Source organism: Fukomys damarensis, unplaced genomic scaffold (assembly GCF_012274545.1).
Source record: "Fukomys damarensis isolate Sample0158 unplaced genomic scaffold, DMR_v1.0_HiC HiC_scaffold_23, whole genome shotgun sequence".
NCBI classification, from domain to species: domain Eukaryota; kingdom Metazoa; phylum Chordata; class Mammalia; order Rodentia; family Bathyergidae; genus Fukomys; species Fukomys damarensis.
Window position 1 is genome coordinate 16,264,060 of NW_022900935.1, and position 24,406 is coordinate 16,288,465.

Sequence of the window (24,406 nt, forward strand, 5' to 3'; positions counted from 1 at the left end):
GATGATTGTGGCCAGGCGTGGTGGTGCACGCCTGTAATCCCAGCACTCGGGAGGCTGAGGCAGGAGGATCGCTGTGAGTTCGAGACCAGCCTGGGCTACATAGTGAGTTCCAGGTCGGTCTCAACTACGTAGTGAGACCCTCTCTCGAAAAAAAAAAAAAAGAAAGAAAGAAAGAAAGATGATGGTTAAGTTAAATGTAGGAAGTCTGAAGCTTGTGGTTGGTGGAACATGACTGTTCTTTATGTATTTGGATCCCAGACCCTTACTGGATGTATGATTTACAAGTATCTTCCATTCCGTGGCTTGGCTCTTCCCTTTCTTGATCATATCCTTTGCTGTAACAGAAGTTCCCTTTCCATGCTGTCGGTCTTAATCTGCTTTTCCTTTGGCTCCTTGGACTTTCAGTCTTATCACTGAGAAATGGTTGCCTGATCCACGGTCATGCAGACTTAGGCGTGTTTCTTCTAAGAATGTTTTTACGGTTTTGCCTCCTCCATTTAGGTTTTTGATACATTTTGAGTGAACTTTAAGATATGGGAGGAGATAGGAGTCGAACTTCATTCCTTCGGGCGTGGACATCTCTTTAGTTGTCCCCTTGCCATTCGTTGAAAGGACGAACTCCACTGAGTGGAGTGATTATTTTTGGACTCTTTTATTCTATTTATCTAAAGACACAGTGCCTGACCTACACTGTCCTGAATACTTCAACTTTGTTTTTGAGACAGGGTCTCACTGTGTAGTTTAGGCTGATCTCGCCTGTTGATCCTCCTGGCTCAGCCTCCTGCGTACTGAGATTACAGGCATGATCCCCTATGCCTGGTCTATCCCTAGAGAAATTTATCCTAAGTATTTTCTTCCTTTTGATGCTATTGTAAATGAAATTATTTTCATCTTTGGATTCTTCATTGCTAATGTGTAGAAATAACAAATGATGTTTGCATATTGATCCTGGATTCTGCAGCCTTGCTGACCTAATTTACTAGCTCTCATAGCTTAGCCTTTTCTACATAGGAGATCATGTCAGCTACAAATAGTTTTATTTCTTCTTTTCCAATCTGGATGACTTTGGTTTCTTTTTCTTGTCTAACTGTCCTAGCTAGAACCTCTACGACTGTGCTAAAAAAAGTGATGAGCTGGGCATGAGCCTATAATCCCAGGGCTTGGGAGTCTGAGGCAAGAGGATCTCCTAGAGTTCGAGGCCAGCCTGGACTACATAATGAGCTCAAGGTCAGCCTGGGCTGCACAGTGAGACCTGGCCCCATTCCCCTGGGTGGCAGCACAGACCCGACACTGGGTCAGTGTCGGTGACTGCTTCTTGGGTGAATGAGAACAAGAGATGACCGAGATGACCCACGGGCCAGGCTGCTGCTGGACTGGATAGGTTGGGTGGAGCAGGTGTGGAGGGCAGACGTGGTCCCTCCCCTTCTCTACAGGGTGCTCTGGGCCCAGACTCACTGCAGCCCCACCGCCAGCACCTGCATAGCTGTGAGCCAGGCAGGGTTCCAAGCCTTTCACACACATTTCCTCTGACAGCTTCACCATGAGCCCAGAACCTGTGCTCTTGGCTGCTCTTAGCTTCATCCCTTTTTTTTAAGACAGGATCCCACTAAGTTGCTAAATTGCCCAAGCTGGGCTCACACTTGCCATCCTCTTGCCTCATCCTCCCAGAGTGCTGGGAGTACAAACCTGAGTCTCCAGGCCAAGTTCATCATCTCCCACCTTTTTTTTCTTTGGTACCAGAGATCGACTCAGGACCTTACGCTTGTGAGGCAGGCATGGTGCCTCTGAGCTAAATCCCCGGCCCTATCATCCCCATTTTAAAGATGAAAAAATTAAGGAAGAGACACGTTAAGTGATCTGGCTGAAGGTCACACAACTGGTAATGCTAAAGATAGGGTTCACACTCAGCGTGGCCATACTTTTAATATACACCATGAAGTTGGGGTGGGGAATTAGCTCAGTGGCACAGCACCTGCCTTGCAAGTGAAAGGTCTTGAATTCGATCCCTGGTACCAAAAGACAAAACGAAACGAAATATACACCGTGGAGCTCTTGGGGAACAAACAGCAAGAGTCTGACTTGAGGCCAGGCACAGTGGCACCTGTCTGTAACCCTAACTACGTGGAAGAATGCGACCAGCCTGGACAAATTAGACACTGTCTCAAAATTTACAAAGAGCTGGGCATAGAGCTTGAGTTTCAATCCCTAATACCACAAAAAATCCCCCCCCAAACCAAAACCCTACCTTAGTATGAAACTTAGTATGATTCAATAAGTACTTTAATAATAAATGACAGTGTGGGCATAGCAATTTACTATTGAGAAAGCACATTCTAGTATATTTATTGGTTTTCAAACCGTCATCTTACTTACCTTCCAACTTCTCTGTAAAGAAGACAGGACATGTGGGCATGGTGGAACATACCTGTAATACCAGCACTCTAGGAGGCTGAAGCAGGAGGGTCACAAGTTTGGGCCCACCTTGGGCAACTGAAACTTTATCTAAAAATAAAGGGTTGGGGATGTAGCTCAGTGCAAAGGCCATGGGTTTAGCTCCCAGTATTGCCAAAAACAAAACAAAAGAGAGAGGTGGGGGGGAGAAAGAAAGAAAAAGAGAAACAGGGCTTTAAAACTCTTCTTGCCCATGAGAAGAAAGTAAATTCCAGAGAGGGGAGATGGTTTGTCCAACCCACCATCACTTGTTCAACACCTGATATATCCAGAGTTCTTTACATTATTTACATAAAGCCAGGAGGTAAACATTATTCCCATTTTACAGCTGAGGAAACCGAGCCTCTGGGTGGCTTTTTCAAAACCTGTGAGTTAGAGCATAATTCCAGGTCTCCCTGACTCAGAGCCTGGGCTGCTAACTCCTGAGCTCCCGGCTGGAGCCCAGCCGTGCTCAAGACTGGCATTAACTCCGCGTGGTTTTCTTTACTCTCTCCCAGCCCTCCGTCCCTCCAGCCGCTCCTGGAGTTCTGAACGTTGCCATGATAAATGCTCTAAGTGCCTGCTCCGCTAAGGTGCTTTCTGCTGCAAGTTTTTGGCTTAATTATATGACAGCGCCCATTGTGCTTAGTCGGGGAATCTGATAATCACCATTTTCTCTATCCAAATGTTCTGTTGTCTGCAGCAGCATCTCCGGGGAGGTCCTGTTTGTGCTCAGCTCTCCCTTCCTCCCAGGCCTGCACTGCCCACTCCGGAGCCTGCCTTGGTCACAGCAGTCTGGGCTCGCCAACATGGGCAGAGGTAGAGTGGGAGTGGACCCCGGCTTACCCAGAAAGGCCCTGGCACCCCCCACCCCGTCCAGCCCAGCCTCCCCGCAAGTGCCTGCTCCCATTGGGCCTTCCCTGCCTTTCTGGGACCACTGCCAGACACACGGGGCCTGAGGTCCAGCGGCATCGTGCCCATCCCTGCCACCTTCTGGAGCTGCCCTCTCTCTACACTGTCTCTACACTGTCCCACATCCAAAGCTGGCCCAGGACTTCTGGGCTTTGTCTCTGAATGTACTGCACCCCAAGAGACCCCACGGTCTTGGGCAAACACGAACGAAACAGTTGCTCACCCCATTCACAGAGCAGGGTTTCACTCAGGCCCTAATAGACCTCGTCACTTTCTTCTTCTAATACCTTAGTTTCTTATAAAAGTGCTACTCCTGAAGGTAAAAACCTTGCAGAAATATCTGGTGGAATCTCAAGGACGCCCTATAATCCTGCTCCCCGGAGCCATCAAGTTAATAGTTTGTGATTCTTTCTCTCTGTCCTTTCTCTGCCCCATAGAAGCGGCTACACTGGGTTCCATCATGGGCAGCTACCTCAAGTTGCTCTACAAGTTACTCTGCATCCAGAGTTTTCTCATTCCTTTGTTTGTTTGTTCTTTGAGACAGGGTCTCACTTTATAGTTCAGGCTGACCTTGAATTCATTGTGTAGTTCAGGCTGGCTTTGAACTCAGCATCCTCCTGCCTCAGCCTCCCAGGGGCTAGGATTCCAGGTGTGTGCCACCACGCCCAGCTAATATAGTTCAGGCTGACCTTGAATTCATTGTGTAGTTCAGGCTGGCTTTGAACTCACAGCATCCTCCTGCCTCAGCCTCCCAGGGGCTAGGATTCCAGGTGTGTGCCACCACGCCCAGCTCATATTATCCTAACTTTAATAATAGTTAACATGTGGAGTGCTTACTACACCAGGCACCGACATTATCTCATTTACCTGATCTCACTTAAGTTTTGCAACTCCAGGAAGTGGGAAGGCCATCATTATCCCCATTTTACAAAGGAGGAAACTAAGGCTTGTGTCAAAGATAAACCAAAAGCTCACAAAGCGGTGAGTACCAGACCTGAACCAGAACCGTGGCTCGAGTGCCTCCCCACACTGCTCCAAGTCGTCTGTGGTTGTCAGAGTGGGTGGTGATGGGTCTGAGCCCACTCAGATGCCCTCTTTTCCCGGGATGCACCTGCTGAAGGGTAGAGGCCATAGGAGACACTGTTGACACAAGGTCAGACTGCGAAGCTGGCCTTTCCAGCTTCTGATCCACTTCTTGCTGGAACCCAGAAATTAGGAAAGGCAAAAACCAAGTAGGAAGCAGTGGCATAAGGAGCAGGCTCCTGGGGACAGGGAGGAGGCCTGGCCCTGAAAGCAAATCTAGGAGACTCCTCAGCCCTGTCAGCAGCACTTGAAGGTGTGCACCCATGTCCTCTCCCAAGGGGGAAACTGAGTCGCGGAGTCACTGGCCCAAAGCCCGCCCCTGTGGACACTGTAGGTTTGGACCAGATGGTGGATGTGGAGATAGGCCCAATGGGATGGAAAGAGTTTGGATTTTTGTTAGGTTTTTCTCTCGTAGCAGCACCCTGGACCGAACAGCCCCAGATTTATGCAAATTAATGTAGATATATGTTAATTGGCCCACTACTAGGCACGCAGTTCTAACAATGGAGCTGCCAGCTCAGAAGTGTAGTGAGACAGATCTGCCCAGAAGAAGCCTGCGGAGCCCCCCGACTGGGGAAAGGGTGGGGATGGGTCAGTGGTCACTGAGGTGGGGGGTGAGGTTGCCATGGAGACAGAGGCCAGGCCCCTGCTTCCCAACAGGACCGGGGCTGGCCAGATCGACCTGCTGAGACCGTCCTGGGCCTCCCTCCCAGCTCCAAGTTGGTCTCTGAGGGCTAATTATGTGGAAGGTAGTAACCAGCTGCTCCCTGGCTCCCCCAGGCCCAGCTGAGGTGGAGGGCAGGGCCACAGCAGGAGGGCGTGAGGACCGACAGATGGCATCTGGTCTGGGGCTGGGTAGGAGGACCTTCCTGGAGGAGGGTGGGGGATTAACTCATCCGGAGCGAAAGGCCGCTCCAGCAGGGCCATGAGGGAGATTCCCAAACCCGGGGGCACACAGACTGGCCCATCACCAAGTCCCAGGGTGTGCTGAGGAAGCGCAGCGGCTTGGCTCCATGCAGACCAGCTGGAGGCTTAGCTCTCCTGCTTTCCTGGGCCTCAGTCTCCCATCTGCACGGGCGTGGGATGTGGGTGTGAAGTGTGGCATAACTCAGTGGCAGGGCGCTTGCCTCTCTTCTCACTGTCTGGGCCAGGACTCGGGCCTCGTTGCTTTGTCTTCCTGGTGTCTGCCCAGGAGAGAAGAGGTAGGACGGTCCTCTCCAGGACAGGAGCTGGGTCTACTGTCCTCACCAAAGAGTTCTCAGGATGAGCCACACGAAAGGCACTGGAGAAATATCTGAAGAAAGAAGGAACCCCCAGGTGTTAATGCTCAGAAGATGCTCTGGCTGGAAGTGGAAATGAATACGTTTTGGGGCTCCGTGACTCACCCGTTGGTCCAGAGCAGGCTCTGAGCCCTCTCAGCCCTGAAGGACCTCCTTCCCTGATGGGGCTGAGCAAAGCAGGTGCGCCGAGACGGGCAGGTTCCCAGCCCTGCTGCATCCACCGTGACTGTGGGGAGAGAGCGCCCTCCGCTGGCAGCGCCTGGAGGAGGGGAAGGGGTGCAGCTGGACATCATCCTCAGGCTGCAGGAAGCTGGACTGAGGATCCCAGGCAGAACTGGGACAGGTGGCACCCGGGGAGAAAAACACCCTCAGCAGAGGTCACCCGGCCCCCGAGGCCAGTCTGCACAGGAAGGAAGGCTGCAGCAGCGCAGGCCTGGACAGAGATTGGGAACCACAGAAGCCTCCTGTGCAGATGAGACACAGTGAGGCCCAAAGAGCAGAGCTTGCTCAAGGTCGCACAGCCCAGTCTGCTCTCAAGGACGAGGAGGTGTCAGAGTATCCAGATGCTCTAATACTCCTCCTCTTCTTCCTTTCTGTTTGTTGTTGTTGTTGTTGTTTTTTGAGACAGGGTCTCACTAAATAGTTGAGATTGATCTGGGACTCACTATGTCTGGAATCCTCCTGCCTCAGCCTCCTGAGTGCTGGGATTACAGGCATACGCCACCATTCTGTTATTTGAGACAGGATTTCACTGTGTAGTTCAGGCTACGTAGCCCAGGATGGTGATCCTCCTACCTCAGTCCCCCAAATGCTGGGATTACAGACGTGCACCACCATGCCCGGCTTCTTTCACATCATCTCAGAGTTGAATCAAAATCTGAAGTCATTTTTTGTTAACTTCCTTTAAAAACATAACTTTGTTATAAAACATTTCAGTAATACAGAAGCATATATACTTTAAGTCAAAGCCTCCCTGTCTGCAAATTCCCACTCCCTGGAGATAAACTCTTATCACCATTGTTGTGTCTCTCCCTGGCTCTTGATGCTGCATTCACTGTCACACACATTTAGTGTCTTTTTGGCTGTGTGTGTGTGTGTGTGTGTGTGTGTGTGTGTTTCTGCACAAAGGAATTGCATTGTTCCACTGCTTGGCTTTCTTAGCAGTGAAAGCAGTGGCCCTTCTCCAGGGGGTGGGGCTGTGGCTGTGTGGGAGAGGCAGAAAAGACTGTGGGAACCACAGAGAAGGAGCATGGGGGTGTGGCCCATCTGCAAAGGTCACTGGGCACGGAGGAGGCCCGGGCCCAGCATTGCCCTTCCTCGGCCCGAGGCTCCTCCTGGTGGCCGCCCCTAGGCTTGTGCCTTCTGAGGCAGGGCCACACCACTACCATTTTCTCTGTACCCACTCCAGGGCCTGGCGCACAGTAGTTGCCCAAGAAATACTTGTTCAGTGGATTCAGTCCCTCTGGTACCTTCTTCCCAGCCCCTCCCAAAGACCTCTTGGTCTCCACAACTCTGTTCCTCTGAACTTCTGCTTGGACGGCTCAGCTCATGCTGCAATGATCTCGAACGCAGGTGGAGCCCTCCCTGCCTTGCTGTCACATTGCCCCCTCCCCCAGGAGGGGCTGGACACCCCTCTCCAGGGCTCCTTCCAGCCTGTGGCAACCCTGACCCACTCCCTCATTGCATGCATGAGGGACCAAGTCGGGTTTAATTTTGTCAGCTGCCTCAGATATCTGCTGGGAAAACTGGGGCTTGTGTTTGGCGGTACCGAAAAGACTGTTGCTGTGTGCTGAGTACCAGGTTTGCTGAGAGCTTCTCTTTTTTTGAGACAGGGTCTCACTATGTAGTTGAGACTGACCTGGAACTCACTATGTAGCCCAGGTTGGTCTCGAACTCACAGCGATCCTCCTGCCTCAGCCTCCCAAGTGCTGGGATTACAGGCATGCGCCACCATGCGCGGCTGCTGAGAGCTTTGTGTGAACTGTCTGCGTTCTTGAGGTACTGTACGAGCGAGGAAACTGAGGCCTACAGAAGGGGAGTCACTTGCCCAGGGTCACACACTGTCCAGGGTCAGTGACTAAGCTGGGCTGCAGCTCAGCCCTTCTGGACCCCAAATCAACAAGTCAGTAAAAGAGAGAACCACTCTGGACCAAAACTGTTCCAGAATCTTAAGAGCCACCTCCCTTATCAGTCCGCAGATGCCAAACTTGTGTGTGTAAAGCCTGTGGCAGTGTGGCCACATTTGTGGCCAGGAAAGTAGTTGACTTGCAGAATTGGCTGGCAAGGGCTTGGGTGTAAGAGTTCATGATGGGTTTCGAGGCTTGGACACCTCCCTGCCCTCACCCCAGCCCCTAGCTGGTTTCCTGAGGCTGCGGTGGGCCTGTCTACATTATTCATCCTTCGCCCCTCCACCCCTCACTTGGGGTTGGGCTCCTGGGGTTGGAGTCTAGACAGACAAGAGCATCCTACTGAGAACAGAGGCAGCCCCGACTTCGGGGCTGAAGGTTCCCATGGCAACAGCATCCCCCTCAGCTGGCAGCAACCCGATAAATAATCAAGGGTGGGGGTGGGGAGCCAAGGGCGTGGGAGGGGCAGCCAGGGCTTCACCCTGGAGAGGAGGGGGGCTCTTAGGTTAGAAGGAGCCTGGGGGGAGGGAACTGCGCAGCCACACGAGAGGAAAGATGGGTGTGAGAGATTTGGAGGATGGGGAACAGGAAGGGGACCCGGAGTCTAAAGTTGAGGTTCGGCTCCTGCAGTTGGACACGATGGGGGCCGGAGCCCTGGAAGTGGACCAGGTTTGGATGGGTTGAGTTGCCAGTGAGCCACCTGGTAAGTGGCTGGTCGGAAAGGGGGCTGACGGCTGACGATCCAGCAGGCTGGCAGTCATGAGGGAGGAGGGGCACACTTTTCCAGGACATACGGTGCATCTGTGGCCAGAATCAGGGAAGTAGCTGGAGAGAGAAGGAGTGATTGAAACAGTGCCTGAGTCACCAGTCTAACTGTTATCACCTGCACTGTGCCAGGCGCCGCTCTGACACTAAAAGTACCACAGTGGACAGCACAAGCAGGAGCCCTCACCACCTGGTGTACAGGGCAGGCAGCACTTAGGAGCAGGTGGTACCTTGGCTGACGATTAGTGCCGTGGAAAAAATAGGGCCGGGGGGTGGGAGCGTCGTGGGAGGGGCAGGGAGTTCTGGGGAAGAAGAGGTGTTTTTTATCTTCTTGAGTGTATCGGTACTTGTTAGGTACAGTACCGTTACATTCATCATCGGGATCTTGTACTTTTTTTACATGACAGATCCTGGTTCTCATTTTTTCCCATGCCCCTGCCCTCTCTTCACCCCTTCACCCTCCCCTATTTACAGAGACTGTTTCCATTTCTTCCTTTTCTTGTATTTTTTTCTCGTCCTTTCCTGGGGAGGAAGGGTTTTATTTATTTTTATTTTATTTTTTGGGTACCAGGGATCGAACTCGGGTCCTTGCGCTTGCGAGGCAGGCGGCGGAACCACTGAGCTAAATCCCTGGCCCAAGGAAGAGTTTTAAATCATGCTGGCTCTCCTCAGGACCCTGTGGCTGAATCATACCCACTCTGTTGGCAAAGAAGCTGAGCCTCAGGGCGGTTAGTGACTTGCCTGGAGTTGTGTGACACACGGTGAACCAGTGGTTGCTCCTAACCACTGGGCCATGCTGCCTCTGGGGCAGGAGAAGGCATCTGCGAGCAGGAGCAGTCAGGAAGCTGAGCCCTGGAATGGCCTCTGCTGGCTTGGTGCCATGGAGGTCAAGGTGTCCTCAGAGAGAACTGCTTCAGTGGCTCAACAGAAAGCTGCGCTCTGCTGGGCGTAGGAAGGCAGGTGGTGTGTGGAGACCTTTGAAGCAGTCTTAGATGTGAGAGTTGGGACAGACAGGGCCTAGAGGGGGCGTTAATGGCAGAGGCTTGGATGTGTTCAGGAGCCAGCGGCAAGGGTGCTGGGGAGAAGGGGAGCTTCGTCTGTAAAAGCAAAGGGCCCATAGGTAGGGCAGGCTCCTGAGAAGGCAGGAGCCTGAGAAGGGCAGGTACAGGGACTGGCCTTGGCTGGGAGAAGACAGAAGACAGGGAGCCCTGCGACCAGGCCACCACTGAGAGAGAGTGCACAGGGGTCCCCGGAGGACCAAGGACCAGGAGAAGATCATAAACTGTCCCGGGAGACTCCCAGTGCGGTTGTGGGTGATACCAGGAGCCACCTTGAAGTCATGAGCGTGGTCTGCTGTGGACCCTGGTTGACTAGAACGCTGGGCTGGAGGGCAGACACTGGGCGAGCTGACCACAGATCTGGCCAGCTGTGGGCTTCTGACAGGTGTCAGGGAAGGGGGAGATTTCTGGGCTGTCCCTGCCGCACAAAACTGGACCTTTCATCCTGAAGGGTGTTGGGAAGTCACCTGTGGGGTCTGGAGGGGGTTTTCAGGTTGGTGACTTGGGAGGCACTATCTCGGGGGTGCTGGGGATGAAGAGAAATAGAGAAGGTCGTGGGAAGGCATCGAGAGACTGGAAGGTGCTGAAGGGGATGTCTTTAAAAGGGTATGAGATGCGCTGGCACACACCTGTGATCCCGAGCTCTGCAGGAGGATCACATGTTTAAGTCTAGCTGGGCAACTCGGTGACTTAGCAAGACCCTGTCTCAAAATAAAAATGTTAAAAAAGGCTGGGGCTGGGGCTCAGTGCGAAAGTCCTAGGTTGACCACACTCACACCCGAAAGCACCGAGCCTGAGGCCGGTGGTGGCCAGCCACCCTCTGCCCAGAGGTCTGCCCTCTGCCCACATGAGTTGCCTCCTCAGACTTCCCTTCTGGCCCACTTAGGAGAGATTCCAGAAGCCCGCTTGATCTGGCTTGCACCTTGAGCAGGTAAAAATATCTCCGAAGCTGTTTTTGTCCTTCAGTGCACATGAATTGGAAATCTTTGTAAAAGACCAGGTTGCTGTTGCTTCCACACAGTTCCTCTCATCAAAGTAATGGAGACACAGGAGGCTGCTTATGATTTATAGTCACTGCGGCCTCAGAAGATTGCTTCTAAGACAGCGCACCCAGATGGGGAAGAGAGTCCTCCCGCTTCCTTCTTATCAGTGTTTGTTAATTAGCTGCATATCGCTGCTGCACATTCAGGAGTTCTGGAATGTTTGACTTGGTGTTTAAAAGAAAATCGTAACTTTAAGGGCTGGGAGTGTAACTCGATGGTAAAGTGTTAGCCTAGCGTCACAAGGCCCTGGGTTCAGTCCCCATCACTGTCGGTAATAACATCTTTGGAATTGATATTATTTAAAAGACATTGAATCTTTTTTAAAAGGTGTCTTTGGGCTGGGAAGGTTACTCTGCAGCACGGTGCCTACCTGGTGAGCACGAGGCCCAGAGTTTGATTTCCGGTACCCAAAAAAAAAAGGTATCTTTAAGTCAGGCATTGTTGTATACGCCTGTAATTCCAACACTCTGAGAAGCTGAGGATCACAAAGAATCTAGCCTGGGCAACTTAGTGACTTAATGAGGCCCAGTTTTGAAATTTTAAAGAGGAGGGCATGTGGCTCAGGCGAAGGCCCTGGGTTCAATCCCCAGTACCACCAGAAAAAAAAAAGTACCTTTAAATTTATCTCAATGAGGCCTGGGACTGGGGGGGATATAGCTCCAAGGCACCGCTCCTGCCTGGCAAATGTAAGGTCCTAAGTTCAATTCCCAGTACAGGGGGGGGGAAGGCTTGGATTATGATGCTGACTACACTGGTTTGAAATGTTTCATTTCCTGTCTACCACTTCTGCCAGACTGAGTTCCCAGGTAGCAAGGACATAACTTCCTCTCTCGGGGACTGGAGGGGCCTGGGTGGAGACGGGCGTGTCAGGTGCGGATGGATGGAGGAGTGGCTGTCGGAGGTGAGGGTGGAGGAGGCTGGGGCAGGGCTTCGAGGGGCAGAGCAGCAGGGGCTCAGTGTTCAGCGGGCTCAGTCCGGGGGTCTTCCTGCCCAAAGGAGGAAACTGAGCTGTGCTCTGAGCTCTGAAGTCTAGGGAGGCCGTGGGTAGAGGAAAAGGAAGTGAACTTGGTGACTGTTGTTTCAGCCCCACTCAGCAGGGGCTGACAGGGAATAAGCAATGTACCAGACCCTGGTGGGACTTCAGGGGCTGAGCAGCTTAGACTGGTCTGTCTTCTATTAATTAGCCACCATTTATCACATTTACTTGTCTGCTAGTTTATGTGGTCTTCATAGCCTCACTACAACTTGGCAGCAGAGGGAGTATCTTGTATTTAGGGTTGAAGAAATAGGTTCAGAGAAGGAAAGCAACTTGCTCTAGGTCACACAGCAGGGCTGTAATTTGAATCTGAGTTTGAATAACTCCAAAGCTGTGCTTTTTTGCCTTTTTTTTTTTTTTTTTTAATAGCAGGGGTTTTGAGTAGGGGCCAGGTGGGGTGGGGTATATTATCCCTCTGCTGGACATATTTGGGCAAAACATCTCTGCAACTATATCTTGAGTATCACTCAGTTTCCTCCCTCATCCTCTGATGGGGACTTTCTTCCCTAGGACCAGTGGAGTTGAAAACATCAAGCTGGGCCCCAAGCCACTGGCACTGCTCAGTAGGGGAAAGGAAGTTGTAGAAGAGTTTGGGGTAAGGAGCGGCAGCGAGAGACCATGGTAACGGCCCTGGATAGACCTGGGGAGTTTCTCCCTCCAGGTCAGCAGACCAGGCAAGGCTGGATTATCTAGTCACATGACTTCTGTGTCCGGGAGAAGAGCTCAAGTCCCAGCAGGCAGGGCAACCTGCCCAAAATCACTCAGCAGTCAGGGGCAGACTCTGCCAGAACCTCTACTTCTTCGCTTCCAAACCAGTGCCACTGGGAAAGGTATTTTGGTGCCCAGGTGAAACAGGTGGCAGAGAAAGGCCTAATCTGTCACCTGCTGTGTGACCTTGGGCAGTTCGCTTTCCCTCTCTGAGTTTCATGTTCTCTTTCCTTCAAAATGAGATCATGATCCCATCCTAGCTTTTCTGCCAAGGAATATCCAGTGATGAACTTGGAAAGCTCTTAACCATCTGCAGTCCTGGGAGGGAAGCCATCAACAAGAGGCAGGGTGGCATGAGGTGGGGGCGGTGCCAGGGCTGGGTCTGGCACCACCAGGCCTCCTTCATTCTCTCTTCCAAGCCTGCAGCTTCATTGGTCTCCACCCAAGCTTCACCATCTGTGTGGTAGCATCAGTTCTATCTCTTGTCTCCCTGCCAGGAAAGGGCTTCTGGGATCTCCTCGCTTGATCAGAATCCACGCCCCAACCTCCAGACCCTCTTCCCTCTATTTGAGTCAGGACTGTTGGTTACCAGGGACAGAAATGAGCTTCATAGTTTTGTTTGTTTTTGGTTTTTTTGAGACAGGGTCTCACTATGTAGTTGAGACTGACCTGGAACTCACTATGTAGCCCAGGCTGGTCTCGAACTCACAGCGATCCTCCTGTCTCAGCCTCCCGACTGCTGGGATTACAGGTGTGTGCCACCATGCCCAGCTTAGGGACAGAAATGAGAAGTACAAGGAGGAGATGGCATTAGGCATACTAGAGCCTTGTCTATACCCATACCCAAACCCTTGTCACCAGAACACTCCCCTTGCTTGTCCCCTTCTCAGCCCCTCAGCTGTGGCTTCTAGGGCTGGCCATCCTCCCGGGGTGACAAAGGTGGCCACAGACAGACAGCTCCAGGCTGACACCACTTCCATTCAGGTATCCTGGCATGCAGGGAGTAGCCGTGCCCCAATTGTCCCCACAGATACCCAGAATGGTACTCGAGTGGGGAGGGGCAGGGGCAGGATGAGTGTCAAGCCTAAATCTATTACTGGGTCTTGGCTGGGTCTGAGTTACCTGCCCACCCCAGAACCTAGAAATGAGGGCACTCCTGCACAGACCCCATGGACAGTGGTAGAAGGCGGTTCTGAAAACAGATGAAGTCTGTCACCTGAAAAAGGAACGTTGGACAGCCAAACAAAACACTTATCCTTGGCACTCTTGTTCCTAAGGATATTAGTTAAAAAATTGAACCAGGGCCTCCTGGGGAGTGTTGATTGTGTCCTGTATGTATCAGGTAGCTTTTGCTGCGTAACAAATCACTCCGAGACATCGCGGTTTTAAACAGCCATTTTATTTTGTGTAGCTCAAGATTCTGTGGATGAGTGGGGCACTTGCTCTGGGGCTGGGCTGTGTTTGGTCACCTAGAGCATGAGCAGTCTGGAGCATGGTCTCACATGTTTGGTGGTTGGCTGTCGGCAGGGTGCCTCTGTTCTCGCGCATGTGTTTCTGGCCCACCAACAGTTCAGCTCAGGCCCCTGCACATGGTGCTATCTGTTACATGTGAACCAAGTGGGCAAGGTCCAGTGCACGTGCATTTTCCCAGCCTTCCCTTGCATCATTTGCTAAAATTCCATTGGGCAAAGCAGGTCACATGACCCAGCACAGCCTTACCAATGTGCCAGAGAGCACGGGACTAGGAAGAGAAAGAATGTAGGGCCTATTCTGCAGTCTACTGGAACTCAATCAGGGAAAGAAGTGGGAGCAAAAATCCCTTCTCTGTGGCCCAAGGATCCCTCAGGGGCCAGGACAACCGCTGGTGAAGAGTACTCGGAAGGAGTGACTCAAGCACAGGGATGTCCCTGGGCCCTGCAAGCCTATGGCTTCCTCTCTCTCACCTTCTGGGACAGCCAGTCTGAGTCCTGGCCCCACATGGAGAAGGGGCAGAAGCTCCAGTGGCCAGTGGGCCTCCTGGGCAGGGAGCGGGTGTTCTGAACACTGACTCCTGTCTCCCTACAGCCCAGCCCAAAATGATGTTCAGGCTTAGGGACCCCTACTCTACTCCCACAGACTTGCCCCTGAAGAAGCTCCCAACTCCCAGCATCCTTTTGGTGTGAGGAGCTGGGTGATTCTGAGATGTGTGCCCATCACCATGGTAACTGATGTCACCTGCTTCTCAAGGTCAAGGAGGAGTCCCTGTCCTCTCTGTAGGGGTGACAGTGGCCTCAGCCTGTCTTTTCCACAGGTGGCTGCACTGCAGCGGCAGATCTTTGACTTCCTGGGCTACCAGTGGGCTCCCATCCTGGCCAACTTCCTGCATATCATGGCGGTCATCCTGGGCATCTTTGGCACCGTGCAGTACCGCTCCCGGTATCTCATCCTGGTACGGTTCCCTAGCTCCTTCCCAAACCAGGCTCCTCTTCTCACCCCTGCCCAACCCACTCTCCCTACTCCTCTAGCCAGAACTGTCCCCCAACCCTGGGCAACCAGCCCAGCTAGGGGATGAATGCCCAAATCTCAGTGTTGCTTCGCTCGGAGGAGACCATTTTTCTTCAGAGATTTTCCAGAGAAATAATCCAAACATAAGCAAGACAGACCACTTAGCAGAAACCTTGCCTGCACCAGGCACACTGCTGTTTCACACGCTTTATGTCATCTTTACCACAGTCCTGTGAGGTCTGTACTACCATCTCCATTTTCCAGATGAGGAAGCGGAGACTCAGAAAGGTTACGAGCCTTCCTAAAGCCACACAGCTAGTAAAGGCAGGACCGGGATTAGAGCTGCAGATCTGCAGTGAAGCCTCCTGCCCCGTCACCAAGCTGGCTCAGCAAACCAGGGGGCACAGACCAAGGAGGGGCGGGCCTCATCTTGCCCAGTTTCTCAGGATAGTAAGAAACTTCGGGAGACTTGGCTTTTGTCCCTGCTTAGTGATATGCATCAAGGACATGGTTTGGAGCAGGTGCAGGGCTTGGATTTTGTCCCCTCTCCCACTTCTTTTCAAGTTGTGGTCCTTCACAATCTCTCAAACTCCTGTTTTCAGCTAGACTCACCTTGTGGTCTCTGCTGATTTTCATGGGCCTCAGCACAGGGATTCTGGGGGCTTTCCACTAAATCTGCTGGGTGCATGCCTCACAGTTATGATGACAATGGCAGGCAATGCCATGCTAGCAAAAGCCCACTTACAGGAGTGCTCTAGGGCTTCACCTCCCAGGAGCCAGGTGGCAGGGTCCTGTGGAGCTCTGCACCCCCTGACATGGGCTACTTCTGGCCAGTTCTCAGGACAGCCCCTGGTGGCACTGTCAACTGTGCTGTTCGCCAGGTGGCAGCCACGCAGGTGTGGACACAGGCCTTGAGTGGGACATCCAGCTCCCAAGCCTCCTCTGCCCTGCCCTCTCTAGCTTCCGGCTGTGGCCACATCTGGGAAAGGGACTACTTGGGAGCTGAGAGGTCCCAGTGCTTCCCTAACACCTCTGGCCTCTCTGGCCAAGTGTAAGGGTGAATGGGGCTGCATGCACTGACCAGGGCCACTTGGGGGCAGTTACAGAACAAGGAGGGAAGATATTTGCAAAATGAGTAGATTGTGTGGGGGGGGTCCCTTTACATCTTGGGGATTCAGCTTGGTCTGCTCGCCTCGGCCTGTCTGCAGGCCCCACCCCCTGTCCTGCCCCCACCTTCCCCGAGCCTCTGCGTCCAGCCCCAAGCACGTGTGAGAGGATGTCACCCTCATTCTCATCGGGCTTCAGGAGGGTTTCCTGTTGCTTTTGGTCCAAAGTTCTCAGCGTCTTTAAACCACTGCTGACTCTACCCTCTCACAGAGGACCACAGCCACTTATAACAGTTCAGGGTTCATGGGGCTGAGTATGTAATTCAGCGGTAGAGGACTTGCTTAGCATGTTTGAGGCCCTGGGCTCCAACCTCAGCAATGGGGGCAAAAAAAATAAAAACTTCCTCCTAGGAAATAAAGTGTATCCGCATTCTTTCCCCCTACTCTAGTAAATACCAGCCCTCAGCCTCAGGCCTTCTGACCACCCACCTCCACTTACCAGCTGTGGTCTAACAGGAATACTTTCCACACCACTTCCTGTGGTCCAGTTGTCACCCACTGCTGCATATCTGCTCTGTGCCAGACACTCGTGTTGTGTGGTGAATGAGGCAGAAGAGGCCTTGGCTTCTAGTGGTTTGCCATCTGGAGTTATGTTCTAGTGAGTCATCCAAGTCCTGAACGACATTCCTAGAAACTCAGAACCAGTAAATCTAGAAGCAGGACTATATATTTCTTTTCTTTAAATTAAGAGACGAGGTCTCACTGGAGGCTGAGGCAGGAGAATCACTGTGAGCTAGAGGCCAACCTGGGTTACAGTGAGTTCAAGGCCAGCCTGAACTGTGTAGTGAGGTCCTGTCTCAAAAAAGAAAAAGAAAAAAAAAGAGATGAGGTCTCACTGTTTCCCAGGCTGGCTCTGAACTCCTGGGCTCAAGTAATCCCCCTACCTCAGCCTCCGCAGCTAGCTTCCCACAGGTAAGCACCACTGCCCCTAGCTGAAATCTGCATTCTTCCCAAGTTCCACGAGTGATTTTAGTACATTGTCCACACCTCTAGCCTAGTGGAAGTTTTTAGCAGAGCGGATAGGACTTGGATTGACGTGTCAGCATCTCCTGATTGCTTGCTGTGTGATTTTGGAAAGCCTGGACCTCTCATCCTTAGCTAAGTGGTTTCTAGGAGGACAAAGCCCACCTTGCAGGGCTGTGGTACGGACTGGATGGATGTGAAGATGACTTGGAAATGACAGTGTGCTCTCTGGGGTGTTACCATGCTTTTCCCTGCAAAGGTCTCCTCCTCCCTTGACCTCCATCTCCATTGACTTGCCCCCCTCCCCCCTCCCCAGGCCCCACCCTGAACCCACCTCTGCTTTCCCCAGTATGCAGCATGGCTGGTGCTCTGGGTTGGCTGGAATGCATTTATCATCTGCTTCTACCTGGAGGTTGGACAGCTGTCCCAGGTAAGCCTCAGGCCTGACAGTGCCCTAAGGCAGAGCCTGACTTTTCCCATCCCTATCCCAGGGCCCTTGGTGTGGTGTAGGCCAGGGTTATCATCCCTAGGCACCTCCTGGCCTCTGTATACTCAAGTAATCTGTGGGACATCCGCCTGCCCATTTTTATTTCTGCCTCCTCTGCTCTTCTAAGAAACTGATGGAACAGGTGTGGCTAAAGAGCAGTCAAAGGAGAGATGGGTCAGGGATCCCACCCAGTTGATCAGAATCTCAGGAAAAACCAACAGCATGGGTTGGCCAAGAAAGCTATTCTTAGGCCCTGTGAATAGCAGTAGAATGTTCAGAGCAAGAGGAGTGAAAATGCGAGGCACTTTGTGCAGCTTAGACCCAAGGAGGATTTGGGTCAGTTCTGATCGATGGCTTTCAGAAGTGAAAGGACCAGTTAGTGTTTGTTCAGGGAACAATGAATGAGCAGACTTTGTCACATAGAGAACTTTCAAAGCACGATTGTTTAGCTTGATGACCAAGCCCAGAAAGACACTGCTTCTGTTTTTGGATAAAGGAGGCAAAATATGTGAATAAGAGCTTTGGCTTTCTGGTTGAACCTTACTACATTCAAAACCCTGCTCTGATATTTCCCAGCAGTGTGGCCCCAGGCAATGGCTTGTCCTCCCCGGGCTTCCGTTCCTCCTGCTTCAGGAAGTGGAGAAACAGTAACCTCAGCTTCATTTGGTTGCTGTGGGGGCATAGCGAGAGCTCAGACCTGAGTGGCCAGCACAGTCTCACTCTGACTGCAGGTGGATGAGCTCACGCTGCACACCCAGGCAGAAACTTCCGCTGTAGGCCAGCCTTTTCCCCATGTAACATGGGGAGACCAAGGACCCAAGAGAGGAGAGATGTGCCCAGCAACACACAGGGAAAGCAGTGGAGAGACCGAGTGGACTGTGAAGGGGCCTGTACTGAGCCTTTCACCAGCCACTGGAGAGTTGCCCCACACACACACAGTGTTAATGTCCCCTGTATCCCTGAAATTCTAAGTCTCAAACTTTAAGGTAAGCACCAACCCTTTCCAGCTGAGCGATGAAGCGCGAGGCCTGCATGATCGTCAATTGCCACCTGCTGGCCAAACATGGACTTGCAAGTGCAATCCTCATTCTTTTCCCAAATCCACCCAGAGAGGAGGCTGCTTGAGTAGATCCAAGTGAGCGGTGTAACTCCTCTGCCCCAGCTCAGTATCCCAGGCCCCTCTGCCCCCAGGACCGGGACTTCATCATGACCTTCAATACGTCGCTGCACCGCTCCTGGTGGATGGAGAACGGACCGGGCTGCCTGGTGACGCCCGTTCTGAACTCCCGCCTGGCCCTGGAGGACCACCATGTCATCTCTGTCACCGGCTGCCTGCTGGACTATCCCTACATCGAAGCCCTCAGCAGTGCCCTGCAGATCTTCCTGGCAGTGAGTCTCTCGCCCCACACAGACTCTCAGAGGGGTGGGCTCCATCCCAATCCCTTTCTTTATCCATAGGAGACACACCTAGGTCTCCCGTCTGCCAGTGCTTCTGCCTGGACCTGCTTCCAAGCCTTGTACCACCTCTGCTCACCCCTGCCTAACCCCTGTGCTAAGCGTGGGCAGGTTTAATGAATGTGATGAGGCATCAGGTCGAGTCCATCCACCCACCATTGTGTACCTTTTCCAAGCTTGTGTCCTCATTCACAAAAAGAACCTAGTAGCGTTGTGAGAAGAGGAAAAGTGTTCCAAGATGGTAGGAGCCCCATTTCCAGGAGGCCAGCGTAGTTCCGGGCACTTTATACAAACACACAGACACATAATCCTCTTAACAAGCCGTGGCTCGAAGAGGCAATTACTTGTCAGAAGTCACACTCCAAGAATGAAGAATAGGACCGAGTATGCTTGACTTTTTTTGTGTGTATGTGTACCGGGGGTCAAACTCAGGTCCTTGTGCTTGCAAGGCAGGCAGCAGCACCACCGAGCTAAATCCCCGGCCCAATGTTTAACTTTTAAATTGTAGGCATTTGACCTGAAGTTAAGGGTTTGTTTGCTACAGTCCAGGCCTGACACACCCCTCCCAAGTTGTGGGGGTCCTGGAGGGGTGTGCGCTCTCTCCCCTGACTTGTCGTCCCCTCCCACAGCTGTTCGGCTTTGTGTTCGCCTGCTACGTGAGCAAAGTGTTCCTGGAGGAGGAGGACAGCTGTGAGTAAGGCGCCCACTGCTACGCGGGAAGCCTGGCCGGGCTTTTCAGCACCCTGGACAGGGCCAGGGGGAGGCCTTGGCTGGGGGAAGCCCTGGGTCGGCCCGGGCCCCTCGCGTAGAGATGGTGACCGTGGGTGGAGTCTGCGTAGCCAGACCACCGTGGGCTAGGGCCTAGACGTCCAGGTGCCCAGCCTACGCCCCACCATTGCCTTTTTCCAGTCTGGCCCGCACTCCATGGGGGGTCTTGTCCCGCCCCCAGGGTCCCTCTTACCTGTAGTCTCGCCTCCCTCCCAGGCTCTACAGTCTGGGGACTTCAGCCCCTGCTGGCCGGGCCCCTGGCCTCCCAGCCCTCACAGGCCCATCGCCGCTCCCGGGTGATTCGGGGTCCTGCTGTCGATTCTTCCCTTTCAAGACCCAGCCTCTTAACTCTCCCCCTGCCCTTCCGCAGTTGATTTCATTGGTGGCTTTGACTCCTACGGATACCAGGCGCCGCAGAAGACGTCGCATTTACAGCTGCAGCCTCTGTACACGTGGGTCCTGGCGCAGGGCTGGGTGCACGCGGAGGGAACGGGAGCTGAGTGGAGTGGGGGAGTGGGGAGGGCGGCCGGGTCTCCGCCCGCGTCTGCTCTGCCCGCTTGCCCACCCCCTCACCCGCCTTTGTTTCCGGCAGGTCTGGGTAGCTTCCGACCGGCCCTCGGCGGCAGGACTGACCGTGACTGCCGGGAGCTCCGGCCAAGGTGGGCAAGCGCGCCCCCTGGCGTCTTGTGGACCGACTGCAGCCTGCGCGGTCTCAGCCGCTGGGCCGTGGAAGGAGCAGAGTGGACTTGGCCCTGCACAACCCGGACTTCCGGGGCGGGCTCGGGGAGGGCGTCGCGGGGTTTGTAACTTTTTTAATCTCAGCCTTGGCATGTGCCAGGGTCTTCTTCCCTTCTCCAGTCTACCCCTTTTACCCTTCACCCAGCGTCTTGCCCTTGTCCAGAGAAAAACAGCAGAGCAGCCTCGCCCCATCTCTTCATTCACCAGCCTCGGTGAAAGCGACTGTGAACTAGGAGCAGGAGTCCTGGGTTCCAAGCGCAGCTCTGTCACTGACACCCGGTGTGATATGTGGCAAAGCCCTTGCCCTCTCTGGGCCTCCGTTTCCCTACTCCAAGTAATTAAAGTGATCCTTTAGCAGACGGACTCTTCCAGGCTTCTCCTTTGACTCATTGCCCTGGGCTAGGCTGGGATTATAACCCCCATTTTCAGGTGTGCAAACTAAGGCCCAGAGATGTGAAGTGACTTTCTTGAAGCCACGCAGCTAAACTTGTGGTGGAGACAGGCCTTGGACACGGTGTGCTTTCTGTCCTTTCAGACTCCAGTGCCGAGTGCCTGCCTCTGGGTCCCACTGGCAGCGGGGCACTGCGCCACACACACCACCGCCACATGCCAGCACCTCTCAAAGCAATAGACCCATTAGTTCTCGTGTTGGGAACTGGATGGACAGAGCCCAAAGCCCCGAATTCAGTCTAACACCCAGCAAAGCCTTCGTAGACTTAGCCTCCGTCCACCCTGGGCAAATCTTCAAAGCCCCCTCCTCTAGGGAAATCGGGCTACAAGTCCCTCTATGCCCTTCCAGGTCCCTGAGACCAGGTCTCCCACACCCATCCTCCCATACCCTCCTCTCCCAGCAACCCTGATGACTCCATGTTCATCACCACTGTGGCTTCAGAAGGAAAATAGACTGGTCTGTGCCACCTGGACACCAGTGTTTGCAGAGCACCAGTATTTATGACTACTCCAATGTCTGGAAGCAACCCCTCAAAAGCCCAGAAGGGCTAGATGTGGTGGAACATACCTATAATTCTAGCACTTGGAGGCTGAGGAAGGGACATCACCGTAAGTTCAAGGCCAGCCTGAGCTACATAGTGAGACCCTGTCTCAAAAAGACCAGAAGGATTCTGAAGAGGCAGAATGGGGCATGGACAATAGGGGTGTGTCAGAAGGACCAGCACCCCAACCTTCCTGAGGGCAAACGCGTGATAGCACTTCTTTCCCACCTCCCTGCAAGGCACCCCTGCGGGTCCTATAACCTAGGCTCCTGTAACCTAGCGCTGGCTGATTTGTCCACAGAGGAGAGGATCAGGGTTTGGCATCCAGGTCTGTGCAATGGGAACAGCCCTGGGTTGTGAAGGAAGACAAGAGGTACAGGGAAGATGGAGGGAAACCCAGATATGAGATGGTCTGCACCCCCGAGCCTGTCTGTGCTGACCATGGCCCTGCGCATTCCACCTTCTGGTCTCGAGCTAGAATGGCAGCCCCACCCGACCACCCCATCTGTAGTGCAGTATGACTGGCTCCCGTGGGCACCAAGCTCCCAAAGTGGCCCAACCAGCGCTGAGTACAGCTCAAGAGCGGGTCAGTTTTCATCGGGCTGGGGTACAGCCCTGCCACTGGGCCAGCTCCTGCCTGCAGCCCCCACCCCTCCCATCCTCTTTCTCCAGGCCTCTTCCTACTCAACGGGTTTAACCCCTGGTGCTCTGGAGCCGTTTGTTTTTATAAGCAAGTGCAAGTGAGTTGATTAAAGATGGTGTTTTCTTTTCTGTCTTCCCGTCCTGCCCTCTCCTAAGGGAAAAGTGCCCTGCCCCAGAGTGGGCAGGGCTGGGAGGCCATATCTTTATTATTGTATTTTCCTGGACATTGGTCCAGTGACTCTTGGCAAGACACTCTTTATCTAAAAAACAAAAACACGAAGGTCAGCTAAGTCAGTGGGTTCCCAAAGCTGGCCTCACAAGCCCTTGGAGAGCTTTGTTTCTTTTTCTGACTAAGTGCATGTTGGGTTAATGCTCCCAATTCTCCTTTGCATCTTGGCTGTGTCCTCTGCCCTTGACATCCTGGAACCTTTTCTCACGCCACAGCCCAAGAATCAGTATTTTTAATTTTTAAATTGTGTTAATAAGCATGTAACACAGAATGCAGACAGTTGGGGGGTATATACTCCTTTATTCATATCTTTTTAAGATACTCACTTTTAAGAATTACACAAATAATATTTTTCTATTTTCATGCATATGGAAAAATATTTTACTTACTGTTCAGTCCACTGGCTCTTCCACTTGACTCAGCCTTGGGGATCCAGTCCCCATCAGGGATCCATGGGGAGCTGCACCTGACTTGTACCTCCTTGCTCACAGAAGGATGTCCAGCTCTGCTGTGTGGGCCTGTAGGCCCCGCCCCACCATCCATGCAGAGAGAAGTAAGTTGGACCCTGCCTTCACGGAGCTCCCGGTTGAATGTCAGTGCTCTGGCCAGGCCGAGATAATCCAGGATAACCTTACCACCTCAGAGCCCTTACTTTAATCAACAGTGCAAAAACCCTTCCGTTCTGTGACACATTCACAGGTTCCAGGGACTGGGAGGTGGACATACTTGGGGGATGTTACTCTGCCTTCCCTAGGAAGAGAGTTGTTCAAACCCAGGTGGGCCAGCCTGATGTCAGGAATGGGAAGCTACTGAAGGGTTTTGCTCATGAACTACTGGATTAGAGATCTACTTTACAGAGAACCAGCACAGCTGAAAGGTGGCTTGGGGAAGGTGGGACACGGTATGTTGTCTGCAGGAATTTCTTCTGCATGCAGCCTGTGTTCTGGGGGTGGTGTGTGATGCACTCCATGCATCTGAACGTGGGAGAGCAGCACAGCAACGACCAGCTGTATCCCAGGCGAGGCGCTCTGGAACCAGTCTAGCTGGTCTGCCCAGGAAGTGAACTGCTGCCCTCCCAGCCTGCCATTCTTTGCCAGGCCATCTCCCAGCAGCTGCTCCACACAAGCGTCATCCAGGTAGCCAGGATGGTGGTGCACACCTGCAACCCCAAGCCCTTGGGAGGACAGGAGGATCACTGTGAGTTTGAGGCCAGCCTGGACTACACAGTGAGACCCTGTCTCGATAAATAAATAAACCACAGGATAAAGCCAGGCACAGCGATGCACATTCATAATCCCAGCTACTCAGGAGGATCACAAGTTCAAGCCCAGCTTGGGCAATTTAGTGACTTAGCGAGACTCTGTCTGAAAAATTTAAAAAGAGGGGCCAGGGATTTAGCTCAGTGGCACTGCACCTGCCTCGAAAGTACAAGGTCCTGAGTTTGATTCCCAGTACCAGGAAAAAAATTTTTTTAAAGGCTGGAGATATAGTTTAAGGCAAAGGCATTAAAGATACATTTGTATTGGGGCTGGGGATTTAGCTCAGCGGTTCGGTGGCCTGCCTTGCAAGCGCAAGGACCCAAGTTTGATCCCCAGTACCAAAAAAAAAGATACACTTGTATTGGCTGGGGATTTAGCTCAGTGGTGCTCCACCTGCCTCACAAGTGCAAGGTCCCGAGTTTGATCCCTGGTACAAAAAACAACAAAACAAAACATTACTATAAATCTCCCTCAAAATACAACTCCCTTATGTCGAATACACCTAACCCATCATTCTCACTAATTTCTGAAGAAGTTCAGGAAGTCCTCCTGTGAATTTGCTTTTGATTAAAATATCCAACAAATGGTGTTGCCAGGTGCCATCCAGTGGGAAAGCAGCCTCATAAAAACATTATGGCGCATCCTCGCCCATCTTATTCATCAGATCTGACAGCTTGCAACTTCTGGTTCTGCCACAAAGTCAGAATGACCAGAGGGCCAGGGATTTAGCTCACCACCTGCCTCACAAGCACAAGGTCCTGAGTTTGATCCCCGGTACCAAA

At 52.7% G+C, this 24,406-nt stretch overlaps 1 protein-coding gene across 7 annotated transcripts in view; it reads left to right on the forward strand.

Moving 5' to 3' along the window:
- LOC104860439 (U5 small nuclear ribonucleoprotein 40 kDa protein) overlaps positions 1-21,352 on the forward strand; it is a 93,727-nt gene extending 72,375 nt beyond the window's left edge. Inside the window, exons 10-17 of one of the 7 annotated variants that reach the window (XR_002025257.1) lie at positions 3,134-3,249; positions 14,732-14,869; positions 17,404-17,484; positions 18,733-18,930; positions 19,626-19,686; positions 20,135-20,216; positions 20,357-20,423; positions 20,648-20,884. Coding sequence is in view for 6 of the 7 variants with exons in the window: in XM_033767936.1 (XP_033623827.1) it covers positions 3,116-3,249; positions 14,732-14,869; positions 17,371-17,484; positions 18,717-18,930; positions 19,626-19,686; positions 20,135-20,216; positions 20,357-20,366 (753 nt within the window). In the remaining variant the exon portion in view is untranslated. Of the gene's footprint in view, positions 1-2,582; positions 3,250-7,608; positions 8,535-14,731; positions 14,870-17,370; positions 17,485-18,716; positions 18,931-19,625; positions 19,687-20,134; positions 20,217-20,356 lie in introns of those variants that run through there. The other 6 variants (XM_019207125.1, XM_033767937.1, XM_033767936.1 and 3 more) reach the window with 6 other exon arrangements.
- The last annotated feature ends 3,054 nt before the right edge of the window (positions 21,353-24,406 follow it).